This window comes from Labrus mixtus, chromosome 1 (genome assembly GCF_963584025.1).
Source record: "Labrus mixtus chromosome 1, fLabMix1.1, whole genome shotgun sequence".
Taxonomy (NCBI): Eukaryota; Metazoa; Chordata; class Actinopteri; order Labriformes; family Labridae; genus Labrus; species Labrus mixtus.
In genome coordinates, this window is record NC_083612.1 from 14,913,654 (window position 1) to 14,924,717 (window position 11,064).

Sequence of the window (11,064 nt, forward strand, 5' to 3'; positions counted from 1 at the left end):
TTGCAAAAAATATATTAGAATAAAATACGGTTTTTATTCAAACCATGACTAGAAAGATGATTCTTATATAACTTAACCACTATATTTTAAACTAGAATCACCAGGGATTCAAAAACTATTACTACAGTATTATTTTATTTATTTTATTATTTTTCAAAATATATCAAATAACACTTTTGTATAATATTAAATAATATTGGTTAAATATTCATAATATTTAAGCATTTTATTTAAAGTAGACAATATTTCAGGTTGATGCTGTATGGTGGAGTAATCCGTTGTGTACACCGCCGCCCTGTGGTCGGTTACGTCATCGTCATGTCCGGTCTCAGGTTGAACTCGGAAACAAATCATTTCCTCAAACATCACTTCCGGTTGCTCACATTTTTTTTTTTTCCTGCAGTTTAGAAGAAATGGCGGACATGGACGAATTGTTCGGGAGCGATGGAGACAGCGACAATGAACAGCGAGGTAATGTTTTATCTCAGGTTTTGAAAGGCTTGATTTTAAATTAAGTGAGCGGACTAATTAAAGTGTTTTTCTAATGCTGAGCAGCAGTGAGCGATATAAAACAACCGGAACTGAGCTGTGTTAGCCTGCAAGTGTAAATGTTTGGTCAGGATGTTTTGTTCATCATTGCGTTATAAGAAACATGTACACGTTTGTTATTTCCTAAATATGATAGCTTTTACCTTTAAAATTAATTGTAGTTCCTAACTAGTAGAAATGGCATGGACGCGATGCTCCTCCTGTGTTTACAGGTGTTTAAATCTTTAAAAGTGGTTTAAACCATAGACTCAATATACTAGTAAATAGTCTGAAGTCTAAACAGACGAGTTATCATATTTACAAATCACTTATTCTGATAAGACTATGTACTGAGTAGTATACTGATTTCGTGAGAAAACATTCAGATGGAGATATCAAGTGTGATATAACTTGTTGGTGATTAAACCAGCTCAATGCAAACAATTAAATATCTATTAAAAATCGTATAAGCATAAAGAGTCAAACTGAAATGTAATTCTTCACTGAGCCGTAACAGTAAACTTAAAAAAATGCATTAATAAATCACTTTTTTTTCTGCAGACAATTTTCTCTATGCTCTGCAAACATCAGTGTAAGCTGTGAATATTTAAAACCTAATGTAGTGAATTGATAAAACCATGGAACTGTGTGCATTTACAAGTTAGTAATCGTAGGACAGATGTGGTGCAGTTACTATCCACATTTTCAAAGAGACAGTACTTTGTTTATTTGCTCATTATTTCGATTTTAGTCTGCGTGTATATAATGCAGTTCAAAACCTCAAATGTGATCTTTGATGCGACATTGAAGCATTACTTTATGGAGAACATTTTGTGCCACAACTAGATAACTGAAGAGGAGACGGTGTTGTTAAAAAGGTTCATGAGAGAGGCGATGTAATCTACTGAAAATGTCGTGGCCTTCTGTAATGAGAAAATGAGCTGTGTTGCGTCGACCTCGTTTTATTATAATACAAGGCGATGAGAAATTTTGCGAGAGCACTCAAAAACTGACATCTGTTATTCGCTTGAACGTGACTCATTTAGCAACAACCTTTCCTCGCTGTGAACGGATTTTTATACAATAATTTTGTTGCCGATTTAAAAACAGCCTGTGTTGTTGTGTTTCAGAGTCTGGCTCGGGATCCGGTTCAGACTCCGATCGGGAAAGACCTCGATCTGCCAGCAACGCCTCGGGCAGCGGCAGTGACAGTGAGAGGGAACGGGATGATGATGACGAAGAAGGCCAGGAGGGAGGAAAACCCAGTATGAACAAGGTTTGTAGCTGTGTTTGATAATAAGAAAATTGAGTGTGGATGGAGGTCCTGTAGTGGAAGACGGAATAACAGTGAAACTTGCTCTGCAGGTTTGCCTGAACCATTTCTTATAGCATCCAGCATTTTTATCAAGCAGCTTCTTAATCCTATTGGTTTACTGACGTCAGGCACCATGAAGACACTGCCATCCTGCTAGAACTGCTGAGTTACATTATGTTCACTTCTCTTTGCTGAGGTGACATGGTGAGTTCAGCTAACTCCTCTCTTTCTAACTAACAGGAACTGTTTGGAGATGACAGTGAGGACGAGCAGCACAGTCAACACAGCGGCAGTGACAACCAGTCTGAACGGTCGGGGAACCAGTCAGACGCCAGCATGCACTCAGACCAGGCGGAGAATGAACACTCTGACGTAGAGCAGCACAGCGGCTCAGAGCGCGGCCATCGAGATGAGGACGAGGAAGAAGGGGGCCACAGGTCCGATGGAGGAAGCCCAGCTGGCAGCGAGATGTCTGGAGCAGGGAGCCCTCGCTCTGAGAGGGGGAGCCCTCGCTCTGACAGAGGGAGTCCTCGCTCTGACAGAGGGAGCCCTCGCTCCGAGAGAGGGAGCCCTCACTCCGACAGAGGGAGCCCTCACTCCGACAGAGGGAGCCCTCGCTCTGAGAGGGGCAGCCCTCGCTCTGAGAGGGGCAGTGTTCACTCAGACAGAAGGTAGGCCAAAACACAGTGATGTGCTTTGTTGTTTAGGGCAGGGTACCATTTATAGAGCACTATTCATCCATAAAGCAATTCAAATATCTTCACAAAGTTAAAAAACAAAACATAAGAAGACAAGAAATTGAGCAAAAATAAGACATCAAAGAAAATATATATTAAAGGAGCAGCATATAACTCTGATACGTAGTGTTTAAAATTGGTACTGCTGTCCAAATTCAAAACATTGGAGAGAGAGAGCAGTCCCGGGGGGGGGTCCATGTGGTGGGCACTGAAGCTCCTGCTCTGCATCGGTCTTGAAACCTTTCTGGGTTCTAACCTCTCTTCATTTTTCAAATGCCTCTGCAATATTTATAATGGTTTTAGCACATTTCTGCTCCTGGAGCTTATTAGAAAAATGAGGAGGCTTTTTTTTATGGAGTTAGATCAGTCTCAATATTCACAAATGCACACAGAAGGATTCACAAATGTATTTCAATGCACACACAGATATATTTCATTCTATATAAATGTAAAACAAATCCACAAATAAAAAAAATAAGATTGTGAAGATAAGTGTTGATACATGCAATGTATGTGCAAAAAATGCCGGTCTCAAAGATCTTCCTCCTCACAGAGAATGAATAAGCTCAGGCCAGAGAGCGACAGAACACAATGTGAGACAGTGACGCGTTAGTTTCAGCTCTTCTATAGGGACAACAATGAATGAACAAAAGCACAGATGTTGCCTTACCTGAACTACAGTTGCTACATTTAAGTTTAGTCAGTGATATTTTTTTTGCAGTTACCTGTAGGTCTAAAAAGTCAAAATACAAACAAACAGCTGAAATCCCAGTCTCACAATGCCTCAGAGCATTGTTTGTTTCAACGTACAAGACATAGTGTCACACAAGAATGATAAAAACAATAGCAGCGGGACTATGCGTCACATTTGAGAAGCTTAAGATTGTTTTGTGTTTTTAATAAATGAACGAAACAAATAATCTGTTTTTCATGTTTGTTCTGCTTATCCTGTAATCCTTTGAGTGACTGATATTTTCAAGCACTTATCACAAAATGTACTTGAGTGATTTTAGAGTCATGAACATAATAACTACGAATCATTCTTCTGTGTTTGTTTGAAATACAGCGTGCACAGCGACCCCCGGACTCCTCAGTCTGTTCCCGGCACCCCTCACTCTGACGGAGAGGCTTCTGGCAGGGAGAACCAGTCAGATGATGAGAAGTGGGAACGAGGGGCCAAGAGCGACCAATCAGAGGACGAGGAGGAGAAACGCCGGTACTCTGATGAAGAGAGAGAGAACTCGGATGACGAGGGGCCGAGGAACAGGAAGTCGGTTACACCACAGGGTCAGTATAAAAGTTAGAGAAGAGGATTAGAGGCAGATGTGAACATTTATATCCTAAACTGAGAGAGTTGAGATTAATCTTTCAACTCTGGGAGAAGTTTTCTCTCAGTCTTTTTGTATGCAAGAATTATTCTTTCACATCTGGTGTAAGAAGCTTTTCTATGTTCTGTAAATCATGCAGTAATGAGGACACTGCGTTGTTTTTCATTTCGTCCTTTTTTTTTAGGGTCGGCAAAGGGGAGCGATAGTGAGGATGATTTCCTCAGACAGAAAACCAAAGCGAAAGCTGCCTCTGATTCAGATTCTGACAGCGATATCGGAACCAAGAAGAGTAAGAAAACGTTTGCTCCTTTCTGTTTTTTTTATACAGTAAACATTACATTGTTGGTTCATCATAGTATCTCCTGGAAAAGCAGAGTTAGTCAGTTTTATAAGCTGCTTTACCGGGTATTTAAAAAAGGTCTTCTTTACTCTCCTGCAGCAAAGACAACGGCAGCAGACGACCTGTTCGGAGAAGCAGACGACATCTCATCTGACAGTGATGCAGAAAAGCCTCCGACCCCTGGACAGCCTCTGGTATATACCTGCCCTCTCACTCTGTCTCTTTCCTCCACAAGTCACTAAGCCTCTTTAATTATTACGCAGTCATTTTTTTCAGGAGGGTCCCAAATCTCTTTTTCTCAGAGCTTCTCACTAAGCTTCTAGAAGCTAATCCCCTTTATCAAAGGTCATTGAATCTCACTTTAAAAAAGATAATAATCTTGTCTTCTCTCTCTCCTCTTTGTGTGTGTGTGTGTGTGTGTGTGTGTGTGTGTGTGTGTGTGTGTGTGTGTGTGTGTGTGTGTAGGATACAGAGGATGGGATGGAGGGGGAGCATGCAGAAGAGGAGCCTGCGCCTGAAACCCGTATTGAAGTAGAAATCCCTAAAGTCAGCACAGACCTCGGGTCTGACCTTTATTTTGTCAAGTTGCCCAACTTTCTGTCTGTGGAGCCCAGGTATGAACACTCCTACTGTCACTATATACAACATAAACACATAAACAAGTGTTGTAGTTGACAAGCTTTTATAATGTAGTCAAGGTTTAAAGAAAAACTAAATTCCAAACATTGAAAAAAAAAATGTGATCCTTGAAATTTGAAGCTATTCAGGATCGTCGTGTCAGGAGTTTTAATGCAGTTTTCCTGATGGTGTTCAGTTGAATGTGTTGGCTTCTCATGTCAACAACTGTGTTACTTCAGGGTCTATTCAGATAAATCTTTTTTATTAAATTCTGCTCTATAGGCCTTTTGATCCTCAGTACTATGAGGATGAATTTGAGGATGAAGAAATGCTGGATGAGGAGGGACGAACAAGGCTCAAACTGAAGGTATGTTTTTGTAGCTGTGTGTGTGGTGTCTAAATAATAACTTTATTTATATAGCACCTTTTAAAAACACAGGTTTACAAAGTGCTTTGACAAACAGCAAAAACAAGAACAAAGCAAACTAAACCAAACACAGAAGAACATTAACAACAGTAAGAATATAACAGATGCAAAATACTAAAAATAATTAAATACAATTCAACAGAAAAGAACCCAAAGTGCACGATATCCAACAGACATATATAACCCGACCATCACAAGAACCATTATAAGAACCCAGGCAACACAAGAATCCAACAGCAAGAGCTGAGACTAAGAGGACCAAAGATTTAAAAATATGTAAGAAACTAAAAGAGCTGAAAAAGATAAATAAAAAGATAACAGCAATAAGAAGGTAAGAGCAGTAAAAGAAATAGAAACAAGTGGTTAAAGGATCAAAAAAACCCAAACTATAATATTAATAAAAATAAAAAGTAAATATAAATATGAAACATAAATAGACAAAGTAAGTAAAATAAGAAATTAGTTAAGTTAAAACACAAGAGGAGATTAAGATAAGACCGTAAATAAAAGAACAGTAAGAAGTAAAAGAAGATAAAAATAGTAAAACCAGTAAGAAAAGACATTAAGAAGACGACATCACATAAAGGCAAGTCTGTAAAAGTATGTTTTAAGAAGGGATTTAAAAAAGGAAATAAATCCAAAATGTTAATAGGTTGAAGGAGTTGTAGCTGAAAGTCTGTTTCACACTGAGATATCGCTGCAGTGCCGCTATGACACTTTGACATGATTATGCCTTTATACCTCTTCACTGAACCAACAACAGCGTAATATTGAAGTCCCACGCTGTGATTTTACAAAGGGTTAAGGCGCAGCAGTAGTGTTAGATGCATAATGTGTTTACAGTGCTGGTTTAGGGGTAGCTACGCTCCATTATAACACTTGTGATGTTTTAACTGCAGGGGACTTAACAGTACTGTCTTTTTCATACTTTCCTTTATCGGTTATGACAGCTGAAGAGAGACTGTTGGTGGATAACATGCAGCAAAGGTCAGAGGTCGGGTTCGAACCCACGGCCGCTGCGCTGAGGACTGTTGCCTCCGTACATGGGGCGTGCATCATAACCTCTAGGCTATTGGCGCCCCGTAACAGTACCGCCTTAAAAAAGGGCCGTATGATTCTTGTCACTTCATTCAGAGTGACTAATGTTTTTATAAACACCATTTTTTTTCCTTCTCCCCTGCAGGTTGAGAACACAATTCGGTGGCGAGCTAAGAGAGACGAGGAGGGAAATGAAACACGAGAGAGCAACGCCCGGATCGTCAAATGGTCTGACGGCAGGTGCGTTATACCATTCTGGAGGTGTAGGGTTATTACCCTGTGAACAGGTGGTACTCTGTACTTTCTATGCTTCTGAAACATCCATCCATCCATGTCTTCCACAGCATGTCCCTCCACCTGGGGAACGAAGTGTTTGATGTTTACAAAGCTCCTCTACAGGGAGACCACAACCACCTGTTCATCCGTCAGGGCACAGGACTGCAGGGACAGGCTGTGTTCAAAACCAAACTCACCTTCAGGTAACACACTAACATGCCACTGTTGTGCTTGGTGACAGGCGGCTTCTTCAGACCAGAGTCTAGCACTCACTTGAGTTAGAAACTCTCAGTTGCCAGGGACACTCCTCCCCCTCCTCCTCCTCCTCCCCCTCCTCAGTCTGGCTCCCTGACAGCCGTACATGCACTAAATAAGCCCCAGGATGTCTCTCAGTCCAAACAACAACAATAGCAGCCTTCATACAAGCTCTGTTCAGAAGTGTACAGTGTTAGTCGCTGGATCACCTTGTGCAAGCTGCCCCAGGTTTTCTCCCAGTAAGAACTGGTTAAGCCTCTTAGTGCCCCCAAGTCCACCTGGATGTTCTGTCTTCTGGAACCACATGGGTCTAGTAGGAAAGGGGCCAAAGCTGCTTTAAAGCCCTGCAGGCCTCCACGCTCCCAGACAGGACATTACTATTTGTTCTGATCAGGTCCAATCATCAGAGAGAAGTTTGATTAGGATTAAGACTGAAGCTGCTCAGCGTACAGCGGTTAGGTAACAGTTTTTTTTTTTTATTAAGAGGAGCTTGAGGCCCTGCAGATAGTAGTGGAACAGAAATATTCAAATAGAAAGCTTAGTTTTATGTCTGGTTTTAATGAGGATTAATATTACAAACCACAGATGATGTTTTCAGGCTTCTGTTGGCTCCTTCTGCTCTTTAGTACAGGATCATGAATCAAATATGAGCACATCATTTAGAGGGTGGCTCTAGCTCCTCTAAAATCAAGTTTGTTTTCTTTTCTAACTAGAAAATGTTTTTGCTGAAGCAGCAACAATGTTTGTATTCATGCAGGTGTAAACAGAATAAAATGCTGATTCTACTGAAACCATTGTGATACCAAAACACAGTTTCATAAAAACATGAGACAGGGCAGAGAACCCAGTGGGTTTGGGAAGAGTGGAAAATAACATATTTTAAATCTGTGCAGTCTGAAGCAAGTTTTAAGCCAAAAAACTCTGAGGTGTATGATGCCCTGAGGTGCTCTGTGTAGTTTTTCTGTTCACCTAGCAGTTGTGTGTGCATTTAGTATATTTCAGCACAAGACATTGTAAGATTAAAATGAGTTCAACGTATTACCATCTTCATATCACATATGGATGATGTCCACCTTGTGATTATTTCGGTTAAAAAAAACTTTTTCCATAGCACTGGTAGTACAACTCCACAAGGTAATACTGTATTACTGTGGGCTAAGACAGGCTTGGCAGGGGACAGTGTTGTTTTTACCAATTTGCAATGCAAATGCATTGGTTTGCATTTTTAATAAGGCTTTTTTTGCATTTCAATTTCCAATTCCCACTTAAAAACCCACAGGAAATAAACACTTTTTCCCATTATTATTATTGTTTTTTTCAGGCCACACTCCACAGACAGCGCCACCCACAGGAAGATGACCCTGTCCTTGGCTGACCGCTGCTCAAAGACGCAGAAGATTCGAATCCTCCCCATGGCTGGACGAGATCCTGAGTCGCATCGCAACGAAATGATCAAGGTAACACACACACACACAGTCTGTCCATCTGTTCCTGTCCTGTTTGTCTTTCCTGTGCCCTGCCCGAGAATGCTTTTGTTACCACGGAGACCAAAAAAGGTTGCATAGGGCCAGTTGGTGGCAAGCATGGGACTCAGTTACATAAAGTCCTACCCTGACATGCTTACATAATGAGGTCACACAGGGGCCGGTCAAATGGAAATAGTGTCAGGGATAGGGCGAGCCTTTGGGCTTGTGTATCTACTGTCAACCTAAACATGTTTTGTTGATAGCAAAGTTTGTAGTTTCAAAGAGACCGCCTGACTGTACATGTTGAAGATGGGCAGCACAGAGATTTTCTGGTTGTTTAATGTGCAAACAAACTTTTGATGCCAAGTGCAGTCACACGCCAGACTTTCTCCTGAAAGCCCTGTCATAGTCTTCACAGTCACACCTGTGTCAGTGTAGTCTCAATTCCGCTTTATCTCTTACTCAAGGCATCATACGAGCTGGTTATTGAAGAATATTAATTAGGAAAAAATACACAACGGACTATGTTACAGATAATATTAAGAGAAATTAACTCAAGCAACCATTGCCCCTCACCTATACCCAACATATAACTGAAATGAAAGTAACAGAAAATATATTCAAGTATTAGCTTGAAACATCGTGTCAAACGTGTCCGCATTATTCCCTTTGGTTTGTCTGTCCCGGCAGAAAGAGGAGGAGCGTCTGCGAGCTTCTATACGCAGAGAGTCCCAGCAGAGGAGGATGAGGGAGAAGCAGCACCAGAGAGGCCTGAGCAGCAGTTACCTGGAGCCAGACCGCTACGATGACGAGGAGGAGGGCGAGGAAGCCATCAGCCTGGCAGCCATCAAGAGCAAATACAAGGGAGGAGGAGGCCTGAGAGGTGAGGATGATAAGATGTTTACCACACTCACCTTCTCTCTTTATTCTTTCACCTGCTGTTTTCTCCTTACATGTCGCCGAAGCCCTAATCAACATAACTGTTTTTTTTTCCTGATCCAGAGGAGCGAGCGAGGATCTACTCGTCAGACAGTGATGAAGGCTCCGATGACGACAAGGCCCAGAGGCTGATGAAGGCTAAGAAGCTTGACAGTGATGAGGTGGGTGGAGTATTAGATGTGCTACGATCTTTATGATCATGTCCAGAAAAACTGTGAACTGCTCGTTAATTTATCCTTTAATATGTTGAGGCAAAATTGTAATGGGAAGTACATATAAAACCAGCCCCTATTCCATCTCTTCCCCCCCTCCAAAAAAAAAAAAAAATAGTATGTTTACTAATCTACAGAACCTGTCAAGGCCAACTCCTCATAAGGTCGAGTGAACTGCTGAATTGTGGAACAGATTTTCAGCTCTGCTTTGGGGTCGCTCCTTATTTTTCTGATTAAAAAAAAAAAGTAAAGGTGGATCTGAAACAAGTTCTTTTGAAAGTTTTCAGGAGTATGAATATTTTTCAAATGTATTCTCTTCCCTCTTGTGGATTTGGTCAAACATCCAGAACTCCATTTTGAGGCTTTCATTGTCAGTGTTTGGTGGTTCCTTTTATAAGTCCTCTGTAGCGTCTTTTATCCCATCTTTTCAGTATGTATGTTTTATATGATTAGCTTTTGCACAAATAAGGAGCTAAAGAACTAAAGACAATGATTTCCAGACAGGCAGACAGGGGGCAGTGTGAGGCAGGACACAATATGGGTTAAAAAGCAAACTTGCAGGACAGGAAATACGAGTCCTGAAGAACATGCACTTAATTCTGCACAGACTGTTTCTGCCCAAAAAAATTGTTGTAGAGCCAGAAAAAGAGCAGCAGCTGTGAAAGGACACACAGAAAGTACTGAAGCAAAGGTACAGAATGTATGCTGCTGTCAGCATGGCTGTTCACATCAGAGAGTCATCTCTACTGTTGTGTTTTGTTCAGGAGGGCGAGGGATCGGGCAAGAGAAAAGCAGAGGACGATGAAGAAACGGCCACCAAGAAGGCAAAAAAATATGTCATCAGCGACGAAGAAGAAGAGGAGGAGGAGGTGGCGGATGAAGAAGAGGATGACGAATAATTCAGTTGTTTTTTTTATCATTCCACTGTATTATCAGTGCCCACATGGCATATAACCAGCCATATCTTGTTTTGTAGATTTTTCTTAAGACGTGTGTGGGGGTGAGCGTGTGTTATTGTTTATGTTCTGTACAGCCGAGGAGAAAATAAAGAAACGTCTCCTTATGTAACATATGCTTCCAAAATCCATTTTTGTAACATTATGATTCATGTGCATGAGTCACAGTGTGAGATTATGAAACATAAAGATCAGACCAGGTACTGAACAATACAGAGGTTAAGGTGGTGAAGGTTGTAGGTTTGTTAGAGATTACATTGGGTAAATAACCTAACAGAGACAGGCACTGCACAACACTGACTCCCATTACAAAACAAAGCACAGACAATCATCTAGCCCTGTGCCAGTTTAGTTGATGCAGATAAAATGGTGCCCTTGAGGAAAAGGGTGGAGAGGGTAGTTTGGGGATAAAGAACCAGCTGAACCCACCTGACAAGAGACGCAAAGGATTAGGAGATTTTGGAATTGAGACAAAAGAGCTGCAGTACACAGGGAGAGAAGATCCTCCTCAGCATGCCTGTCAGCCCAGAGGGAAGTGAAGGTTTGCGGGCATAGCTAGGAATTAAAAATCTTTGAATAAAACAAGTTGGCAACAACATCTACCTCACCTACACAAGCGTCCACTGCTT

General features: G+C 41.2%; 1 protein-coding gene across 2 annotated transcripts; it reads left to right on the forward strand.

Moving 5' to 3' along the window:
- Positions 1–340: 340 nt before the first annotated feature.
- Positions 341–10,547, forward strand: leo1 (LEO1 homolog, Paf1/RNA polymerase II complex component). Of its 2 annotated transcripts, XM_061034421.1 has the most exons (15): positions 341–471; positions 1,659–1,804; positions 2,084–2,329; positions 2,372–2,514; positions 3,647–3,867; positions 4,093–4,197; positions 4,348–4,442; positions 4,714–4,862; positions 5,149–5,233; positions 6,477–6,571; positions 6,676–6,810; positions 8,184–8,319; positions 9,019–9,211; positions 9,331–9,428; positions 10,244–10,547. In XM_061034421.1, the coding sequence occupies exons 1-15, from the start codon at positions 414–416 to the stop codon at positions 10,376–10,378; spliced, it is 2,040 nt and encodes a 679-aa protein (XP_060890404.1). In that variant the 5' UTR covers positions 341–413; the 3' UTR covers positions 10,379–10,547. The 2 variants fall into 2 exon arrangements, with proteins under 2 accessions (XP_060890404.1, XP_060890395.1); XM_061034412.1 differs by having other exon boundaries at positions 2,084–2,514.
- The last annotated feature ends 517 nt before the right edge of the window (positions 10,548–11,064 follow it).